Raw genomic sequence first — 21,169 nt, forward strand, 5'->3', positions numbered from 1 at the left:
GGGGACGGGAGTGCATGGTGGAACTGGGTGCTTTTGACCCCAGAGTCTCAAGCTCAGGCTTTCAACTTGCGGGGGCCCTCGGCCTCACTGTTATGCTTTCACCTAGCACGACCATGGCCCTAGCAGCTCCTCAAATTCTGACAACAGCTCCAGACTTGTCCCTCCCAAGTGGGTGCCTCTCTCCTCTCCTATTCCCACAGCCCCACCCTGAAGAGATTCACGGAAGCACCCCAGGCAAGGTCAAGAAGCCCAAGTTAAAAAAGGGAAGAAGGCTTCCCACTGACAGGCCTGGGCTAGGCTCATTAAACCTTCAGGTCTCTGGTGGCCTCCAGGTTGCAGGCCACTGTGAACCGCCTGCCGTCCCCGCTTCTCCAGCGGGCCTGGCATGCCCCGTGGGCAACCGCACAGCCACCAAGGAGAGGCTACCCAAGCTGGGCTCACCAAAGTTTATTGTTTCCAGAACAGAGGCCGCCTGCTGGGCGGCGGCTAGTGCCCCAGGGGATCTCTGCAACTGGGGTGGGGGCAGGGGCAGAGCGTCTCTGGCTGGAGGGCCACAGCAAAGGCAGGGCTGGCAGGTGGCCCAGAGATGAGCCGGCAGGTGGTCGGGAGATGAGCCGCCTGGAGCAGCAATTAGAGGCGGGCGCGCTGCCCTCACCTCACCAGGTGGAAGGTGAGCCAGTACATGAGCAGAGGCTGCGCTGCCGCCACAGCCATGGTCAGGTACATGCGCAGCTGGTTCCGCGCTCCGCGCACGGGGACTCCCTCGGCCGCAGCCTCCGCAAGGATCTTCAGCCGCAGCGTCCGGATCTGGGGCCGGTAGAGGTTACCCATTAGCCCTTCCCGTCAGTGGGAGCGCCTGGACACTTTCAATCGCTGCCCCTCTGCATTCTCTCCTTCCCTCCACAGGGGCAGCTGCGCTCGTCTCCACTTCTGGGGCTCCTTGGCTTCCCCCAAATCTAATAGATGGTGGTGCTCTTCCCAAGGCCTTGAGAAAATGTTAGGGTTCAAACCCAGGCCAGGCCCCTAAGTGAGTTAGGGAGGAACTGCACTGTGATTACCCTGTCTGAACGGGGTGGTCAGGCGTGGCTCTGGTTGCTGTCACTGCTTATGCTGGCCAGATGATAATTTTTAACACAAACCAGAATGCCTTTTTTTAAAATCTTGTAAATAACAACATCTAAGTCAAAGTTTATCTGATGATTAGACGTGGCCCACAAGTTACCCGTTTGTGCCCTCTGCTTCTCACACTAAGTCCTCCAAGTATCCTGAGGTGCAGTTATCATCCCGATTTTACAAAAGAGGAAACTGAGATTGAAAAGGAGAAAGTGATCTTCCCAGGATCCAGCTAAGCTTGGGATCAAACCCAGGCCTAGCTTTACCCAGCACCCCCACAAAGAGCCCTCAAACAAGCTACTTCAGGGGTGCTGAAACTTTTTCATCTTAAAGAAAATTCTGGCAGAAAAGTCCACCATGTAAGGAGAGTGCTGTGAGGGTGAGCACCCGCCCACCCTAGTGGTCCGGCTGGATCCTCTCTTCCTTTAGGCCCTAATTTGAACACCCCCTCTTCCAGGAGGCCCTCCTGAACCCCAAGCTGAGGCACCCACTCCAGGGCTCCTCAGTTTAGCAATGCAGCTCTGGTCTAAACTCTCCACCTAACATCCTTTGTTTGGATGTCTTCAGGGGAACCCAATTTGCTCAAGGGACCTGTGTCTTCAACTTCATGCTCCCTTGAGCCCCAACTTACCATGAACACAAAGATCGACATGCAGCACCAGCCCAGCACCAGGTAGTAGCCAATCTTTCCAAAGAGCAGGCCCATGAGGATCCCGCCAATCATCCTGGGAGGAAGAGGGAAAGGCTGGTCTGAGGAAGAGGCCCAGGGCTGGGGATGTTTGTGGAGAGGAGATGGTAGTACTCACCCAACATATTTGTAGCCCAAGAAGGCCACCAGGTCGATAGTGGTGAGGTCGGTGTTGACAGTGACCAAGTAGAGGCTGAGCAGGATGGCCAGCACCTCCAGTGTCAGCCAGGCCAACGCCGAGCTGGCCTGTAACCCTAGGAGGTCTGGGGAGAACCTGCCGGCACCCAAGCTGTCATTCGAATGGCCTCCTCAAACCCTCCCTACACATCCACTTGGGGACAGCCTGTGTTGGGTGGGGCTGGAGACCCGGCAGTGACCAAGGTGGATCTGGGCCTGGTCGTCATGAAAGTCCCACTTCAGGAAAGGCAGATCTGTCCTCGGTGACACCCTAGACATGTCAGGGATGCAACTGGGGAAGCACAGGGCAAGGGAAGTGCCTGACCCAGCGGGGAGGGGTGTCAGATAGGGCTTCCCAAGGGACACCTGCCTGAGGCCTGAAGGAGTAAGGAGCTGGTTGCTCTCTGCCATTTTCAAATGATAATTATTGTCAATGCCACAAAGGAAATGAACAGGGGCCTATGAGCAAGAGGTGGAGGCTTGACCCAGCCTGGGGTGCTGGGAAGACTTCCTCAAGGAAGTGACATGGGAGTGGACACACCCTGAGTGAGCAGATGCTCAGCAGGTGATGATGTAGGGGAGGAACATGCTCCTGAACAAAGGAAACTAGATGTGCAAAGGCCCTGGGATGGCAGTGCTAGGCCTGGTGGAGGATGGAAAGAGGATCAGAGTGGCACAGCAGAGCGAGGTGGGGCAGAAAAGAGTCTCGTGGAGGGCAGTGCAGGGCTAAGAAGCTGGGGCTTGGTCTGGGGCCTGGGGAGCTATGGACAGCTGCTGAGCAGGTTGGGATGTGGTCAGGCCTGCCTCTCAGACAAGACCTTCCTGGCTGCTGCTAGAGTCAGGGTACAGGGGGGTGTGGGGTCAGGGCAGCTGGTTAGGAGTGGGAGAGGATGAGACTAGATCTGGTGGTGGAGGCCAAGAAGGATGGATTTAGAGATCACCCTACACAGAGATGGTGACCCTGAGGGCACAGTGGGGCTATTCTGAGAGAGGGAACCAAGAAACTCTCCCAACTGCCCTCAGCCCTCCAAAGCCCATGCCACCCTACCCACTTGAGTTCTCTCTTACCTATCCTGGGTTCCCAGTGCCAGGCCAGCCACCAAGACGTAGGTGATAAAAGCCATAGCTATGGGAAGCAGACACACAGACACATGTCAGAGGAAGGAGCATCTGGGCTTCCAGGTACCTAAACCTCTGCCCTAGATATGCCCACCCAGAGGGAGGAGGGTGCAGGGCAGTGGTGGATAGGGTGAAACCTGGAATGTAGAGGTCCGGAGCGTTGACATCAAAGCGGGGGGCCACTGGCGTGTCCTGCTGGTACTGCACCTCCCAGTCCTATGGGGACAGTGGGGGAGCAGACAGAAGCCCCAGAGCTGGGCTCCTCTACCTTGCTTACAGGCCCCCTCTTAAGGCGAATCACCCACCCTGCCCCTCATGCAGGCCCCAGACTCTGACTCAACCCCCATCCACTGCCCCCTACCCAGAGGCTGTCTTTCCCTCTGACCGTGGATGGTCACGTCAGCAGGCGGTGCTCTGACCTGGTGCAGGTAGGGGAAGAAGAGCAGGCCCAGCTTTCTGCCCACGTACAGCGTGTCCACAGCGAAGTAATACTTGAGCTTGGTGACAGGGATGAAGCGGTCGATCTGGGGAGGCAGAGCTATTCCTGAAGCCCTGGCCTCATGGCCCCAGCCTGCCCCCCACTCCCACCAGCTCAGCCACTCACATTCTTATCCACCAGCTCCTTGCCCTGTGCGGCTAGGCTGCTCCCATAGGCCATGGCCATGTTGGACACAGGATCTGCTAGGAAGGCTGCCTGGGGCGAGGCAGAAGCTGTAGGGTAGCCCAGGCCACTGGGTCCCCGCTGGGCTCCATAGCCCTGGCTCTGAGCCGAACTTGTGTCATCAAAAAGCTGGTGGGGGTCAGCCATGCCCAGATGGGACACAGGGATCCTCCGCTTTGAGGCTGCAGGGGGAGAGAGGTGGATGCCTCATACATTCTGTGGGCGCACCCCTCCCACCCTGCTCCAGCAGAGCACTGGTTTTCATGTTAGATGGGTCAGCCAGTCAAGTGCGGGCAGGCTCTGCTTGCCATCCATCCATCCAAATAACAAGGATGATGATGTTGCTAGCTACTATGCACGGAATGCTGTACTAAGCTTTTTACAAACAAGTTCTCTGTCCCTATCCCTCTTCATGTTTCCCCCTCACTCATTCAGCTCCAGCCACATGGGCTTTCAGTGAGCAGACCAGGCATACTCACAGCTCAGGGCTGCTACACTGGCTGTTCCTCTGCCTGAATGTTCTTTCCGCAGATGTCCTCATGGCTCACTGCCCTCCTTGAAGTCTTGGCTCAATGGGCCCTTCCCCCACTATTCTGTATACAACTTCACCTCCGTAGATGGCATTCCCCCTTCCCTGCTTCATTTATAGCCACAGAACTTGGCACCTAAATGTTTTACTTCTTTTTTCCCCTGTCTGTCCACAAAAGTGTGAGTCCCTCAAAGTGGGAATCTTTTGTCTTGTTCATGGCTGAATCCTGTACACAGCACTTGACAAAAACCTACTAAATGAATCAGTAGCTATCCCCATTTTACAGATATGGAACCCGAGGCCCGGACAAGCTAAATTACTTGTGTAAAGGGCCAAACAGAGTGAGGGAAGAGCAGGAGTCCGATCCAGGTTGCCCAATAAATATTACAATAATTCAACCCCAACTGAGCACTAACCACATATCAGGCCATGTTCTAAACACTATGGATTAACTCATTTAATCCTCACAACAACCTATTTGTGTTGATGCTATTAGCACCCCCATTTTACAGATGGGAAAAGCAAGCCCCAAAGAGGCTCAGGCCTCAGCCCAAAGTCATACAGATAATATGAGGCAGAGCCAGGGTTCAAGTTTTTAAAAGGTCTCTCTGGCTTCATGTTGGCAATAGAGGAAAGGAGGGAGGAATTTATTGATGGTCCAGGTGGGAGACCAGGATGGAAAGTGGAGAGAGGGGAGGGGAATGGGCTGCTTCTGGATAGATTTTGGAGGCAGGTGGGAGGGCCAGGACTTGCTGGAGGTGTGCTTAATTGGGGTGGGGTAAGAGAAAGGAGATAGGAATATGGAGATGACCAATTTGAACCCAGCACTCTGGCTCCAAGGCCCCTACTCCTAAGCAATAAGCAATGCTGTGGCAGCCAATATTCATTGAGCTCCTTCTATATGCAAGGCACCATTGTGGGCACAGGAAACAGGGTGGTAGGATTACAATGGATGGGGTAGGAGGCAAGTCATCTGCATCATGACTTTCTCTGAGCCTCAATTCTCTCCTCTGTAGAATGGGTTAATAGTCCAAGGCGAAGTGACACTCATAGACTCCTTGGCCCTTGGCCTGGCACCTATTGTCAATTACAAGCCCCTTCGCTCTTCATCGCAATTATTTGTAGCTGGAAAACTGACCCAGGTGTCCTCAGTCCCAAAGAACGCAGCAGTGGTTCTGGCCCATTTGTCCTCAAGTTCCACTTCTCTTTTTCCTCTCTCATTTATGGCCTGAAGGGTCACTTCCTGAAAGCTTTGGTGTGAGCCTGTCCTCCCTCCTTGTCACCCCCTCAGCCAGTGGCATTTGGGGTCCTGCTCCCACTGGCCTCTAAAGGCTCTCTGAACCACCAGGTCGAGTCCATTATTCTGCTCTCATCCAACTCAAGTCCTCACAGCACTAGATGCATTGCCCCAAATGCCAACCTCCAACTCTTGGCTTCTGAGACACTGTGCCTGTCTTTTTCTCTTTTCTGTCTGAGGCCCATAAATACCTACTTAGCACCCTCCTGTGTTAAGCTCTGATGCAGGTAGCAATGATCAAAAGGACAAAAACTCCTGCCTTCATGGAGCTGATGGTCTCCCGATCTGTGTCTCTCAATCAGTGACTTATTTCCAGCTCCATGGAATGTGTGACCCAATTCTCCACCTTTGTCCTGTCTTCTGCCCTCACCTAGGGCAATCTCACCCACACTCACAACTTTCACAGTTTTAGGCTCTGGGCTCTGTCTCTGGCCACCACTTCTCTCCTGTAGCCAGACGCAGGTAGGCCACTTCTTGGCAATGGCCTCTGGTTGCCCCTGGGCCCTAACCTCAGTCTCCAAACCCTTGATTCCCCTTCTGTCTGGCATCCAACCAATCAATCGCTAATTCTTGCCCACTATGTCTCAATGTTACCTTCCCCTCTCAGACTATGTCATCTTACACCTGACTTAAATGTCCTCCCCCCAGGTCCTCCTGTCCATTCTTAACTGCACCAGCCTTCTCTCCAGTGGGCAACCAGAGACATCTTTTTAAGTGAAAAAGAGAACATTTCCTGTCTTCTGCCTAAGATCAGGGCCCACTGTGTTTAGAATAAAATCCTAATGCCTATGAGGCCCTGCAGGACCCAGCCCTGCTAACCACCCTCTTTTACTACCTTACCCCTCCTTGGGGCTCACTGCATCTCAGTCACAATGGCTTCCTCTCAGACCCTGACCCTGCCAAGCTCCTAGCCCCCACAGGCTTTTTAAAAAATATATATTTTCTTGATTAGGGAGAGGGAAAGAAAGAAACATCGATGAGAGAAACATCCATCGCAAGCTCCATACTGGGGATCGAGCACACACCCTGATTAGGAATTGAACCAGTGACCTCTGGGTGCCTGGGACGATGCTCAACCAAGCCACACTGGCCAGGATCCCCATAGGCTTTTGAACATCCATCACCTTGGAACACCTTCCCACTAATGACAACTGCCAATGTTGCATTCAGGCCTCAGTTCAAATGTTTCCTTCTCAGAGACCTTTCTCATTCCTCAATATAAACACTAGCCCCACCTTGTTCTTACTCATAATATCCAGCGATTCTCCTTTCCCTTCTGAGCACTTATCACAATTCATTTGTCTCCTTGTTCACTCAGCACAGGCCTCCAATGCTTTTCCCTCACTACAAATCCCCTTCTCTGGGCTAATGAGATGTACCTCTTCCAGGAAGCTTCACTGACACCCCCAGGCTGGATCACATGCCTAATCTGGGCAACCACAACACCTCCATCCCAGCCATAATCACTCTGATTGTGCTTCCCTCTCCCTGGCTCTAACCCGTCTGCCTGTGCTGCTTCTTTCATCAAAATGTCCATCACTCAAGCCTCCTGCTGTCTTCTGCTCTGTACTGGTAGCTCCATGAGGACAGGAACCTGTTGGGCACCGCTGTATTTCCAGCATCACCTACCACAAAACCAGCCAGGCACCTTATTGATGGTTGAAGGGAGGAATGAGCGCATCACACTGTCTCCCTCAACAGAGGGGCCCCCTCAATGCCTAGTCACATCCTGATTATTCCCTTTATGGCTCTAATTTGTCCCCAAATTATCTGGCTGCCTTGATTGTTTCTGAGTTTAGTGACTGTCTTCCCACCAAACTCAGAAACAATGACCGGTGCCATGCTGGTCACTACCAGGTACCCATATTCTAGCACAGGGCTGGGCACAGGGGAGCTGAGGCAGGATATGTTGAATAACTAGATGAGATGCACGCACATTCACGGAGACTAGACATACAAATTCACAAAGATGGAAAAAAGAGGTTAGCTAAATAAACACAGGTTCAAATCTAAATAAGGGATAACCATGGCCCTCTTCGCTCACGGAGGGCTACGAACCCTGTCCTAAGGCATAGGCGACAGCCCGTGGCTACGAAGGGGTAAGGGGTCGGCTGACTGCTTACTGCAAAATCAATGAAAGTGGGGCTTTTCTGCTCATCATACAATATCCTACCCAAAGTTGTTTTCTTTCAAAATAATATCCTAAGGGGAAAAAAATCGACCCCAAAGCGCCCCTACCCGGAGCTGGCATCCTGGTGCGGTGCACACCTCGAAACTCCAGATCCCTGACTTCCTGACCGCCGACCTGCAGCGACCTCGCCAACCGCCGCGGCGGCCCCGCCACACCCCGCCCGCCTCATCACCTCGGCGGGCCACGTACGCCACTTACGCTGCCGGGGAGTCCCCGCCGCCGCCGAGCCAGCTGGATGCATCCTTCGTTGCTTCCGCCGCCGCCCCAGCCGCGGTTCGAAAGGTGCCCGCCCGGCTCCCGTAGCCACGTCCCACCGGCGACGTGACAGCCAATGGGCGTTACGGTCGTTCAGAGGCCACGCCCTCTCGTGGAAGCTTGGACGCATTCGCTGTGGGTAAGAGGGGAAGGCTGGAGGCCCGTGATGTAAGCCGAGAGTCCAGACCGGAGCGGCAGGAAGGCGGGGCAGGGACCGATCCGAGGAGTAGGTGGTGTCGTGCATGATGGGAAATGTAGGTGTCGAGCGAAGAGGCGGATGGGAAATGGAGTTCTCCATGGACAGACGCTCAGTTTGGGTCGCTGAGAGCACGCGGGCACCTGGGAAGGGTGTGGCGCAGGGAAGGAGAAATCCATTTGTATTCCCAAGGAGCTAAGCCGAGTGGTGCGGGCTCTGCCCTTTACAATTTTGGCAGATCTTAGGTATTAAAGTGAATGTTTAGAGTGAGAAAAGGATGCTCAGCAATGTGGTAAGAACCAAGATGTCTGTCTTGGAATATATCTTTACATATTTTTCCAGAAAATGATAAAAAATACTTTGCGTTGCGACCTGGTTTTCCCAGTCCTCCAAAAACATTTTACACACCGCCCCACCTCCCCACCCCCCCCACCCCCAGCAACTCACAGCACACAGGCACACCTGCAAGTGAGAAGCCCAGAGAATTAAGCTTCCTTAGTCTCTCCTCTCTTTGTCTTTCAGTATCCCCATGTATCTCACTCGGTCTCCCCCTTTCTCTCCCCTCCAGCCTCCTATTTTCTGTCCCACACTTTCCTCCACTTATCTCAGGCAAAGATAATGGTAGAAGTGACTTCTGGGCAATGATAGCACTCCGGAAGAATGTCAGCAAGTGACTCTGTCACTGTGGCTTTCCCTTTCCTCCCGAGACATTGCCTTTTCTGGGGACCTTGAGGACTGTTCTAGTCTCTCAGTTATGAGTGCTGGCTTAGTCGCGGGCTTTCTTTGTGAGGTGTCCACTTTCCTCTGCTGAACCTCTGGTTTAGCATCTGTCCTTCAGGCTCCATCACTATTTTCTCATCCTCTGAAGACTTTTATTAGTAAGCAAGTATTTTAGCTTTGTGTTACCTTATGTTCACATGGTCACGACCTTACCAGTTTTGTGACTACTCAATTGTTAAGCCTAAAATTTCTCATCTGTTTAATGAATAATAGAGGAGGGGTTGAGATACAAGTTTATGTATTCATAGGGCCTGACATATTGAAGCCTTTGATCACTGGCCCCTACTGTTGCTGTTGTATTATTAGGTGCCTCTTCCTGTGAGTTCTAAGCCCCAAGTTGGGTTCTTTCCCAAGAGATGCCACAATTTTATAAATAGAACCATCTGGGTGTGTCTGAACTGGTCCCCGAGCCCCACTCCTCGGCTAGTCAGATGTGGTCAGGATCCGGGGCTGTCCTCCGAAAGGCCGTCAGAGAGGGGGATGTGGAGAAATGTACAGAGGGAGCAGGGAATGAAAGATTCCCCCCTCCAGTGAAGGTGTGGATCTGTGATTCTGCTTGGAAAAGAGACCCTGGCTCTTTCCTGTTCATCCTTCCTCTCTCACTTCAGATATTTCCTTCCTCCAGAAGCTCTTGATTTTTCAAAAGCTGCAGCATGCCCTGACCGGTTTGGCTCAGTGGATGGAGCATCGGTCTGCGGACTGAAGGGCCCCAGGTTCGATTCCGGTCAAGGGCATGTACCTTGGTTGTGGGCACATCCCCAGAAGGGGGTGTGCAGGAGGCAGCTGATCGATGTTTCTAACTCTCTGTCCCTCTCCCTTCCTCTCTGTAAAAATTCAATAAAATATTAAAAAAAAAAAAAAAAAAAAAAGCTGCGGCAGTCGCCTCCTCTGGGTTACACAGCCCTCTGGGCATCCTCCACCCCAGCCTTGGTCCCCAGCCTTGGTCACTCTGCCTGTGCTTCTTTCTGGGCTGTCACTCTGTTGAAGTGCTGGGAGCCCCCTGAAGGCAGGTTCCAGAACTGTCTTGGTTACTGCTGTTTCCCCAGGATCACTCAGCAAAGGGCCAGGCACAAAGTGGGCACTGAGCAAAGATTTGGTGAAGAGCTAAATATCCTGATTCTGTCTGTAAGGGCACGAGGACGCCTGCCACTATGGTGTCCTTCGTTGTGACTTAGGCCTCCCCACCGGTGGAAGCAACCCACTCCAGAGCGCACGACTTGGCGAATGGAACGAGGGCTGGATGCCAGTTTGTGCCCTTGTCCCCTCAGCCATGCACCCTGATGAAAACCACAATCTTTGTAGCCCAGCAAGGTGGCCCGGAGGAGATGGGGCGGGACTTCTCAGTCCTCGAGCAAAAAAGAGAGTTCGGACTCTTTCTGACCAAAGGAATCAAGACGCCTGGGACGCAGAGAGGGAAGGAATGAAGGAAGGGCAGAATGCCCCACTCTTTCCATCCTGTTAATCTCCTGGGTCCCGGGGTGCTAAGCTCCACCCTCTCGGTGTTAACACCTGGCGATGGGGCGTGCCTCAGTTTCCCGGAGGCGGGGCGCTTCTCCTCCCTCTCCTGCCCCACCCCTTCTCCTCTGGTTCCTCTTTGGGGAGCTGGAGGCCGTGCTTCGAGCTCCCGGAACTAAAGCTGGGCGCCCGGCCATCAGGAGGCGGGGGCCACGTCAGCGGGGCGGCAGGGCTCGGTGGGAGCCAGTCAGCGGGGCGGCAGGGCTCGGTGGGAGCCGGTCAGCGGGGCGGCGGGGCTCGGTGGGAGCGGGGAAGTGCTATGCGGCGGGGCGCGCTCCTGGCGGGCGCCCTGGCCGCCTACGCCGCGTACCTGGGGCTGGGCGCGCTGCTGGTGGCGCGACTGGAGGGGCCGCACGAGGCTCAGCTCCGCGCGGAGCTGGAGATGCTGCGGGAGCAGCTGCTGCGGCGCAGCCCGTGTTTGGCCGCCTCCGCTCTGGACGCCTTCGTGGAGCGAGTGCTGGCAGCCGGCCGGCTGGGGCGCGCAGCGCTCGCCAACGCTTCGGGGCCCGCCAACGCCTCGGACCCCGCCTGGGACTTTGCCTCTGCTCTCTTCTTTGCCAGCACACTGGTCACCACCGTGGGTAGGTGAGCGCCGCCCCAATCCCCAAACCAGCGAGAACCCACCCCCAGGGGCACTCGGGAGCCTTCTGGAGATAACCTTGTCCCAGCGGATCACTCCAGTCCGTTCTGGGCCTAGCATCCCCTCAAAACCCCTCGGAGAGAATCCGGGGTCCACAGTCGTGGGATCTGCCTCCCTGGGGAAGACCCCATCCAAGCCTCTCCTCCCAGCAGGAAAACACCCAGTTCTCCAGGATGAGGGCTGTACTCAGTACCTGCCAGGGAGCATCTGGGACATTGTTCCTCTGCCTTACCCCTTGGAGACATGGCCCTTCCAGGCCCCTCTGGGCCTAGGACTACACTCAGAAACCTCCAGCGAGGACCTGGGACCCTGGGCCTGAGACCCTCACCCTCTCTGGACTCCAAAGACTTCTGCCCTTCTCTCTGGTCTCAGAATGCCATCCCCTCAAACAGTGTCTCCTGACTGACCAGATAGATTTTTCCTGGAGCCTTTTGGGAAGCCCTGTCTCAATCTTCTCCTGACTCTGGTGCCCAGAGAGAACCCTGAATCTCCAGACCCCCTCAGGGGCCATCAAGAAAGACCTTACTGCCATAGAGATCCCTCAACCAGGACCTGGGGCTTCCCTCTGAGAGGGCCCCTCCTCTGGATCTGGACCATTACCCTGAAAGGGGCCCTGCCCTCCCTCACACTCATACTTCCCAGCAGGTAAGCCCTGACTACCTCTCCACATACTCCACTCCATCTTAATATCTCCCTTGTGAGAGCCCTCAATGCAGAGTTTTCTCCCAATAGAGACACTTTGGTTTTCTCTGGACCTGGAGTTCCATTTTCGCAGCCCCTAGCTATGGATGTATGAGAGGGAACCACCGTGGAGGGAGCTAGATTATCCCCCAGGAGCCCCCTGGCCAGGACTCCCTCCCCTCCAATCTCAAAACTGGCTCCAGCAAAACCCCTACTGCTTTCCAAAACAGGGTCTCCCCATAGGGGCCTCTTTGAACCCGAGAACCCCTAGTTGAGACTCATCATTCTCTGGACCCTTGACACTCTCAGCAAAAGCCCCAGAACCACTTAGACCTTCTATCAGGGACCCCAGTGCCCTCCACACACACTGTCATTGAGAGCAGAATCCCGCCCCCCCCCCCCCCCCAACACACACACACAGGATACCAGCCCAGAAACTCTGCTCTCTGCACCTGCTACCCCTGTTCAACCTGGATTTCCCAAGAAAGGGAATCTCCTAGGCTCTAGGAAACACTCCAATCTCGAGACCACAGCTGGGAACTCCCTGTTTACTCTAACACTGACACAGCCTGCTTTGGGCCTGAAATTCTCCGCTCCAACAAGGATGCTCCAGGCCCCCTGGACCCAGAGCCCTCCCCATGTCCAGTCAAAACTGTTACCACTTTCCATCCTTGGACCCGAGATACCCACCCTGTCCCATCATCCCCTTAGCATTGTCTACCTTCATCATGTCCTCTCAGGCGTCCTCGGGCTCATAATCCCCCTCTGCCTGAGGAATCCCCTCCCAGTCCCATTTGTAATCCAGAAAATGCCCCCACTGGGGCCTGTCACCTTTCCTCTGGATCCAGGATCCATTTCAAACCAGAAACCAACCTCCTCAGGTGGAACCAACCCCCTCCCCCTAGCCCTACCCCGGACATCTCTTCCCACATCAGCACTTGCAGACCTGTTGTCAAGGCTCTGCTGGTCCTTTCACATCCCCTCCCCAAAGCTCCCTCTTCCTCTCTTTGCTTGGAATTTTGCCTGGGGGTGAGGGGAGAGGGGGGCTGGGGCAGGCCTAGCAGACTCCTAACCCCTCCTCCCTGCCTGCAGTAGCAGGTGGCCTTTGCCTTTGGTGCCCCATCTGTGGACCAGCAAACCAAGTCCATGGTCAGCAGGGCTGGATGCTCCTCTTACACTCTGTTCCACTGGCTGGGCCTGCCTGACCTGCTCCTGGGCTTCACTGGGTCACATGAGTGTCTCCATCAACCTCCTCCCAGATCCTGGCTTCTGAGAAGTTGTCCCAAGAAGGACAGATGAAGAAGCCAAACTCAAGGCATGCACAGCCTGGGTTTGGATTTCTGCTCAGCCCACTGTTTAGCTCTAGGCCTCAGTGTCCTCCCACATCTGTAAAATGGGAATAATAACACTCGCTACTTCACAGTAATAACAAAACCTGGTAGAGGAGTTGCCACGTATGGGCTTTAACTCAATCAGCACAACAGCCTTGTAAAGCAGGTACCATTAGTGGTCCTATTTTTTAAGATAAATACACTGGCCGAAACCGGTTCGGCTCATTGGATAGAGCGTCAGCCTGCGGACTGAAGGGTCCCAGGTTCGATTCCGGTCAAGGGCATGTACCTTGGTTGCGGGCACATCCCCAGTGGGAGGTGTGCAGGAGGCAGCTGATCGATGTTTCTCTCTCATCGATGTTTCTATCTCTCTATCTCCCTTCCTCTCTGTAAAAAATCAATAAAATATATTTTTAAAAAAATAAAAATAAATAAATAAATGCACTGTATTTTTATTGATTTCAGAGAGAGGGAGGGAGTGGGAGAGAGAAAGACATCAATGATGAGAATCACCAACTGGTCACCTCCCGCACAGTCCCTTGGTGGGGGGCCGAGCCTGCAACCCAGGCACCTGCCCCAACTGGAATTGAACCCTGAACTCCAGGTTTATGAGTAGACCCTTAACCACTGAGCCACATGGGCCAAGTCTGGCCCTATTTTTTTAGCAATAGAAACTGAGGCCCAGAGAAGTTGGACAACTTGTCTGAGGTCACACAACTAGGAAGGTGTGGAGTAGAAATTTGAACCAAGGCGATCAGGCCTCAGAGTCCTCTTAACCAATACACTGCACTACCCCTTAAGCCTGCATGAAGAGGAGTGATATGTGTACCAGGGGTCCTCAAACTTTTTAAACAGGGGGCCAGTTCACTGTCCCTCAGACCGTTGGAGGGCCGGACTATAGTTAAAAAAAACAACTATGAACAAATTCCTATGTGCACTGCGGGCCCAGGACGAGTGGGCTGCTAAGCAGGACAGGCAGCAGTACCCAGTGGGCCGGATAAATGTCCTCGGCGGGCCGCATGTGGCCCGCGGGCCATAGTTTGAGGACCCCTGGTACTGAAATGAAAAATTATTCAGACACTTGTTAAAAATGGTAAGTTGTTGCAATAAGGGAGAGAGACTGAACTCAATTCTGAATATAACAAAGACAGCTGGAGATAGAGAGCAGAGTGAGGGGATCAGTGGACGGGAAAGTATTAAGAGACAGGGGATTCTTGTTTACTGGCTTAATGGGATTGTTGCAAAAGACCTCAGCTCTCAAAGGTGGAGAATAAGGAATGTGATCAGATATCAAGAGTGAAGGAATTCTCCCTAAACTGACAGGGTTCTTGCTAAAACGGCCTAGTCGAGAGGAGCCTAACTAAAGTTTGGTCAGGAGGAAGTCTTTGTCAGTTTGAAGGGCTGGGGATAACAGGTTTTCTGTGCCTCGGTTTTCATTGTTATTGGTGGGAAAGCCTGGAGCTCTGAATGTGTCTGAGAAATGAAAAGCCAAACGTCTTTCGGAGAGACTTCTTCCACAGCACCTGTGGTCTTGTCAGGCCCAAGCCCTCTGAGAAAGGCCTGGGGCCTGGAATTGAGCCAGGCAGCCTTGCTCCAGTTGAGGGCAGGGATGGAGGGGTCAGCAACCCGGAAGCGAGCATGCCCGTAACTCTTTTTATGTCTTGCTAGATGCTATACAATCCACCCTGGTAAGGTGGAAGACATATTTTTTTAAACATTTTTTTAAATTTATTGATTTTTTACAGAGAGGAAGGGAGAGGGAGAGAGAGTTAGAAACATCAATGAGAGAGAAACGTCAATCAGCTGCCTCCTGCACGCCCTCTACCGGGGATGTGCCCGCAACCAAGGTACATGCCCTTGATGGGAATCGAACCTGGGACACTTGAGTCTGCAGGCCGACGTCCTATCCACTGAGCCAAACCCGTCAGGGCTGGAAGACATTTTTTATGAGCCCATTTTGCAGGACTCTGAGGAAAGTCACTTGGCCAAGGTCATGTAGGTAATAAATGGCAAAAAACTGATTTGAACTTTGCTCTTTGAGGTAGCAAGTTGAGACTCAGGTTATTTGCAAATCTGTCATTTCAGCTGACTGCTAGGGTTTCTCCATTAAAACCTTTGTATTTATGAGGTTTGGAGCCATAAATGAAAAACCTCAAATAATAGTTGCATAAATAAAATGGAAATTTATTTCTGGAATGATGCTGCATGGTCAGAACTCCTCCATAACTCTCGGTGCAGGGTTTCCATCCCAAGGTCACGTCATGGTCCAAGGTGGCTGCTCAGCTCCTGCCTTTCTGTCAGTATTCCAACCAGCAGGAAGAAAGAAGAAAGAAGGCATCTCCCTCTCTTTTGTGGATGTTTTTTTGCGTGTGTGTTTTCTTTTTTTGTTGTTGTTAATCCTCACCCTGGGGGAAGGAGGGAAAGGGCCAGAGAGAGAGACATTGACTAATTGCCTCCCACACATGCACCCTTGACCAGAATCAAGCCTGAAACCCTTCGGTCCACGGCTGACACTCTAACCACTGAGCAACCGGCTAGGGTGGCACCTCCCTCTCTTTAAGGACACTTCTTGGAACTTGTTTGCTTCTTTCTTTTATGCCTTATTGGTCAGAAATTATTCCAGTTACACCTAGCTGCATCTTATTTATGCAACTATTATTTGAGGTTTTTCATTTATGGATCCAACCCTCATTAATACAAAGGTTTTAATGGAGAAACACCATGAAAGAGGGAATGTCTATTACACGTGGCCATGTGTGCAGTGAAAGCCAGAGAGTCTTTTTTATTTTTTCCCAATTTTCATTATGGTAAAATACACATAAAACTTACCATCTTTACCATTTTTAAGTGTACACTTCAGGGATATTAGGTACATTTACATTGTTGTGCAATCGTTACCACCATTCATCTCCAGAACAATTTTCATCTTGCAAAACTGAAACTCTACCCTTAAACACCAACTCCCCATGTGCCCTCTCCCCAACTCCTGGCAACCACCGTTCTACTTGTGTCTCTATGATTTTGACTACTCTAAATACTTCATATAAGTGGAATCATACAGTATTTGTCTTTCTTTGACTAGCTTTTCTCATTTAGCATAATGTCCTCAGGGTTCATCCATGTTGTAGCATGTGTCAGAGTTTCCTTCCTTCATAAGGCTAAATAATATTCCATTGTATATATTTACATTTTGTTTACCCATTCATCCATCGATGGACACTTGGCTGTGAAGAATGCTGCTATGAGCGTGGGTGTACAGGAATCTCTTCCAGCCCTTGCTCTCAATTTTTTGAGTATATAAAAATCAGATACCTTTGTATGGGAGATGTGTTCATCTGCACAATTCCACATGTTATTTTTTTAAAATATATTTTATTGATTTTTTTACAGAGAGGAAGGGAGAGGGATAGAGAGTTAGAAACATCAATGAGAGAGAAACATCGATCAGCTGCCTCCTGCACACCCCCTAGTGGGGATGTGCCCGCAACCAAGGTACATGCCCTTGACCGGAATTGAACCTGGGACCTTTCAGTCCGCAGGCTGATGCTCTATCCACTGAGCCAAACCGCATGCTATTTTTTATCACAGGGCTGGATCTGCAGTCTTTTGGGCTAAAAACATTTTACTTCAACATTAACCAGGCCCCTTACCACCCCCATCATATCTCTGACCTTTTGGTTTGCTTTATTTGGGAAATAAGGATATTTTAAATTATACATTGCCACAGTGAGCCAGTCTCACCTACACCTGAATTCCCTGTATCATGTTTCTGTTTGCAGAACTCACACCCACGGTCCTGTGGTCCTGTGTTCTCACGGCCCTCCAGGAGGTCACTGGGGCTTGTCACACCCATTTTAGAGTAGAGGGAGCCAGACTTGAGCCTGCACCCTTCAATTATTATTTCAACTATTGACTGAGTGCCCACTCTGTGCCAGATACCAGGACTATAGCACTGAACAAAGCAAACAGAAGCCCCTGCCCTCCTGAGATGGCACCCGAATGAGGGGGACAGAGAGTAGCCAAATAAGTAAATCATGTAGTTTGCTGGACAGTGTTAAGTGCTATGAAAACAAACCAAAAAAGTTGGGTGAGAAAGTGTAACAATTTGAAATAAGGTGGTCAGACTTAGTCGGTTTAACTCAGTGGATAGAGCATTGGCCCACAGATTGAAGGGTTCCATTCCCATCAAGGGCACGTACTTTGTTGCCTACTCCATCACCAGCCCCAGTAGGGGCACATTCAGGAGGCAACCAATGGATGTGTCTCTTTCACATAGATGGCTCTCTCTCTGTATCTCTCCCCCTCCCTTCCACTCTCTCTAAATAAATCAATGGGAAAATATCCTCAGGTGAGGATTACAACAACAAAATAAAGGTGGTCAGGGAAGGCTTCACTGAGAAGGTGATGTTTGAACAAAGACCTGGAGAGGAAGGGAGCCCTGTGGAAACCTGAAGGAAGGGTGTTCCACAGGGAAGGAACAGACAGTGCAAAGGCCCTGAGGTGGGAGTGTATTTCCCTGCTGGTTTGTGTGGGGCCTCAGGGTCATGATGAGGACTTTGTCCTTCCTCCTGAGTGGGATGGAGCCACCGGGAGGCTCTGAGCAGGGGAGGGACATGACTTAGCATTGGTGTTCACAGTGCCCCTCTGGCTGCGTGGGGGGTTCAGACTGTGGGAGCAAAGGTGGAGGTGGAGGTGGAGGAGGGAGGCCAGGGAGGAGACTATGGGGTAGACATGGAGGTGGAGTGGGGTGAAGTGGATGGACTTGGGATCTATTTGAAATTTGAGACAATGGGATTCACTGACAGAAAATGGGTGTGAGTGATAAGGAAGTCAAGGATGACCAGAAATGAAGTGGGGGGCAAGTTCAAGGGTAACATGAGGTCTTGGCTTAGGATGGCCACAGATCCCAAGTAGGTGCCAAGTGGGCAGAAGGATTTCCCCATTACTTCCACAGGCTATGGGTACACGACACCACTGACTGATGCGGGCAAGGCCTTTTCCATTGTCTTTGCACTCCTGGGCGTGCCGGCCACCATGTTGCTACTGACTGCCTCAGCCCAGCGCCTGTCACTGCTGCTGACCCATGCACCCTTGTCCTGGCTGAGCATGCGCTGGGGCTGGGACTCCCAGCGAGTGGCCCGCTGGCACCTGGTGGTTCTGCTGGGGATCATGGTGACCATCTGCTTCCTGGTGCCCGCCGCAATCTTTGCCCACCTTGAGGAGGCCTGGAGCTTCTTGGATGCCTTCTATTTCTGCTTCATCTCTTTGTCCACCATTGGCCTGGGTGACTATGTGCCCGGTGAAGCTCCCGGCCAGCCCTACCGGGCCCTCTACAAGGTGCTGGTCACAGGTGAGTAGGGTGGCTGGCTCAGGACCCAGGGCGCAGCCTTGTCATGGAGGGTATGAGGGGAACCTGGCCTGTCTGAGGGGGGAGTTGAGGGTCACAGCCCCACCCTCGGGGTCCAGTAGCTCCTGGGGCCTGCCTAGGTTCTGAGTTCACCCATGGCCCCTCTGCCGTCTTTGCAGCCTACCTCTTCCTGGGCCTGCTCGCCATGGTTTTGGTGCTGCAGACTGTCCGGCATGTGTCTGACCTTCATGGCCTCACAGAGCTCATCCTGCTGCCCCGTCGTCGCCCTGCTGGCTTCCATGAGGACGAGGACGATCGGGTGGACATTCTGGGTTCCCAGTCAGAACCACACCAGCAACTCACCACCAGCTCCCACACCAACTACGCCTCCATCCCCAGGTAGCTGGGGCAGGCACCTTGAGGCTGGATGGACCTAGCCTGTGGCTGAGGGACCGTGTGACTGGAGCTGACATACTAGACCATCGTGGGCACATGCCAGTGCTCGTGAGAGCACTGCCACAGCTGTCCATCCTGTGTCGTACCTGTCCTGGGCTCCCCAAGCACCTGCATTGCTTTGTTCTCCTGGCTCCTTCCCTCATCTCCCCCACATTCGGTGCCTCTTTGGCTTTCTCACCGTCTCTGTCTTTCCCTCTCAACGTCTCTTTTTTTCTTACTCTTTTACTCCATCTGCTTCTCTCAGGAACTCACCATCTACAGTTCTACCAGGCTCTGGGCTCTATCATTTCAGGCACTAGATCGGTCACTACACCTTGGGCAAGTGACAGTCCTTTCTGAGCCTTCATTTCCTTATCGTGGAAAGAACACAGGGTGGGACAAAAGTAGGTTTACAGTTGTTCATATGGAAAATAATACAATATTTAATAAATAATACAAGAATAAACTGTTTCGTGTACTCACAACTGTAAACCTACTTTTGCCCCACACTGTATATTAATTCATCCCAAACTCTTCTATGTTGGGTATTGTTAGTGATGTAGCTGGGCTCTGTTCTCCTGGGGCTCACAGTCTAGTAACATAGACAGACGTGCCAAAACCGGTTTGGCTCAGTGGATAGAGCGTCAGCCTGCGGACTGAAGGGTCCTGGGTTCGATTCTGGTCAAGGGCATGTACCTTGGTTGCGGGCACATCTCCAGTAGGAGGTTTGCAGGAGGCAGCTGATCGATGTTTCTCTCTCATCGATGTTTCTAACTCTCTATCCCTCTCCCTTCCTCTCTGTAAAATATCAATAAAATATATTTTAAAAAAAACAAAAAAAAAAACATAGACAGACGTCCCCACACAGTGAGCCCAGAACTGGCAGGACTTTAATAGCAGAGGCAGAGTGGTCAGCGGTGTGATGGAGAAAACATAGAATACACCTAATACAACTTGGAAGGTCAGGGAGGACTTCCTGGAGGAAGGGACAACTGAGCTCACCCCTGAAATATGAGTAGTAGTCAAGGGAAGAAGGTGTAACTGATTTTCCTCAGGTGTCTCCAGGGAACAAGACCCATGCAGAGAGCCCTGGGGTAGGCATGGGTCCTAGAGTCTTCCTCAGCAGGAAACAGGATCCCAGACTGGATCCGAATGGCACAGAAGGCACTGTTCTTAGTCACAACACTGCTGTAACAGCTGTCCCCATTTGTGGAGCACTAAGTGCATATTCTGTGAGCTTTGGAGCTAGCCTGCTTGGGCTCAAATCCCAACTCAGTTGCATACTGCCCATCTCCTCGGGCAGTCACTTCCCCTGCGCTTCTCAGGTCCCTCATCTGCAAAATGGCAGTAATAATAATAGTACTTCACAAGATGACTTCACAGAGCCTGCCATGTTATTCTGTGATGCTTTGGCTAGGCCCTGTTCTGGGTAATTTACATGAGAAAATATTATCCTCTCTCCACAGATGAGCAAACTGAGGCATGGGAGGGGAGATTCCTTGTTTTAGACACAGAGCTAGGAAGTAATAGATTTTCTCTCTTCCCCGCCCACCCCCCCAAATGAAACATCAGCAATAGCACTCACTGCCAAAGGCCCATCTACTGAGCTGTTATCTCTCCCAAGCACTATGAAGGTGACAAGGGATGGGCATCTGAGCCAGGCCTTGATAGTAGACAAATGGGAAGGGCATTCCAGACAGAAGGAACCATGTATGCAAAGGCCTGGAGGTAGGAAAGCGTGTTAGACATCAGCTTCTGGGATGAGTGTGGAGTGAATGGGGGAAGGATAGTGGCGTGGTTGACATGGGCCCCTCTTAAGTGTTTTTAAATGATCAGCTTGGGAAACAGCTTCTTTCTTGAGGACACTAGAGAATCATGGCAGGGTTTCTACCAGAACAGGGTCATGGTTAGGTTTGTGCCTTAGGAAATCGCCCAGCTTTTCTGTGGATGTAGATGAGAGAGGGAGACAAAGGCTGGGTGCCCAGGGAAGGCTATGGCGGGAACAAAGCAGAAGATCATGGGGCTGGACAGGGCCAACAGGAGGGGGTACAGGTGGAGGGATGCTCAGAAGGCCAAGTGGACAGGCCATAGGCCTTACAGACTTGGGGTGGGGAACAGGCCATGGAAAGCTGCACTTGAGATGGGGGCCTTGGAGAAAGAACGAGTTTGAGGGAAGATGCTGAGGCTAGTTTGGAACATGGTGAGTGTGAGGGG

The 21,169-nt window shown here is 52.3% G+C and overlaps 2 protein-coding genes across 7 annotated transcripts; one reads left to right on the forward strand and one right to left on the reverse strand.

Moving 5' to 3' along the window:
• Positions 1 to 432: 432 nt before the first annotated feature.
• YIF1B (Yip1 interacting factor homolog B, membrane trafficking protein) lies at positions 433 to 8,223 on the reverse strand. Of its 6 annotated transcripts, none has more exons than XM_080645575.1 (8): positions 7,974 to 8,223; positions 3,702 to 3,940; positions 3,517 to 3,621; positions 3,235 to 3,313; positions 3,047 to 3,104; positions 1,920 to 2,075; positions 1,745 to 1,838; positions 433 to 807 (listed from the first exon to the last, which is right to left on the reverse strand). In XM_080645575.1, the coding sequence occupies exons 1-8, from the start codon at positions 8,158 to 8,160 to the stop codon at positions 652 to 654; spliced, it is 1,074 nt and encodes a 357-aa protein (XP_080501701.1). In that variant the 5' UTR covers positions 8,161 to 8,223; the 3' UTR covers positions 433 to 651. The 6 variants fall into 6 exon arrangements, with proteins under 6 accessions (XP_080501701.1, XP_080501700.1, XP_080501704.1 ...); XM_080645574.1 differs by having other exon boundaries at positions 7,965 to 8,209; XM_080645578.1 differs by lacking the exon at positions 7,974 to 8,223 and adding an exon at positions 7,823 to 7,958.
• A 2,450-nt stretch (positions 8,224 to 10,673) lies between these two features.
• KCNK6 (potassium two pore domain channel subfamily K member 6) lies at positions 10,674 to 19,780 on the forward strand. The gene is made up of 3 exons (XM_080645580.1): positions 10,674 to 11,102; positions 18,128 to 18,523; positions 18,700 to 19,780. Exons 1-3 carry the CDS (start codon positions 10,781 to 10,783, stop codon positions 18,921 to 18,923), a joined length of 942 nt encoding a protein of 313 aa, XP_080501706.1. The 5' UTR covers positions 10,674 to 10,780; the 3' UTR covers positions 18,924 to 19,780.
• Positions 19,781 to 21,169: the final 1,389 nt, after the last annotated feature.

The sequence above is a fragment of the Plecotus auritus genome (assembly GCF_963455305.1).
Source record: "Plecotus auritus genome assembly, chromosome: 10".
NCBI classification, from domain to species: domain Eukaryota; kingdom Metazoa; phylum Chordata; class Mammalia; order Chiroptera; family Vespertilionidae; genus Plecotus; species Plecotus auritus.

Coding starts and splice junctions, on each gene's coding strand:
- YIF1B (XM_080645574.1), bottom strand. CDS start 8,160: ATGCGTCCAAGCTTCCACGAGAGGGCGTGGCCTCTGAACGACCGTAAC. Junction 3,622..3,701: donor AGGAGCTGGTGGATAAGAAT/GTGAGTGGCTGA, acceptor CTGCCTCCCCAG/ATCGACCGCTTCATCCCTGT. Junction 3,314..3,516: donor TCTTCCCCTACCTGCACCAG/GTCAGAGCACCG, acceptor CTGTCCCCATAG/GACTGGGAGGTGCAGTACCA.
- KCNK6 (XM_080645580.1), top strand. CDS start 10,781: ATGCGGCGGGGCGCGCTCCTGGCGGGCGCCCTGGCCGCCTACGCCGCG. Junction 11,103..18,127: donor CACACTGGTCACCACCGTGG/GTAGGTGAGCGC, acceptor TTACTTCCACAG/GCTATGGGTACACGACACCA. Junction 18,524..18,699: donor CTACAAGGTGCTGGTCACAG/GTGAGTAGGGTG, acceptor CCGTCTTTGCAG/CCTACCTCTTCCTGGGCCTG.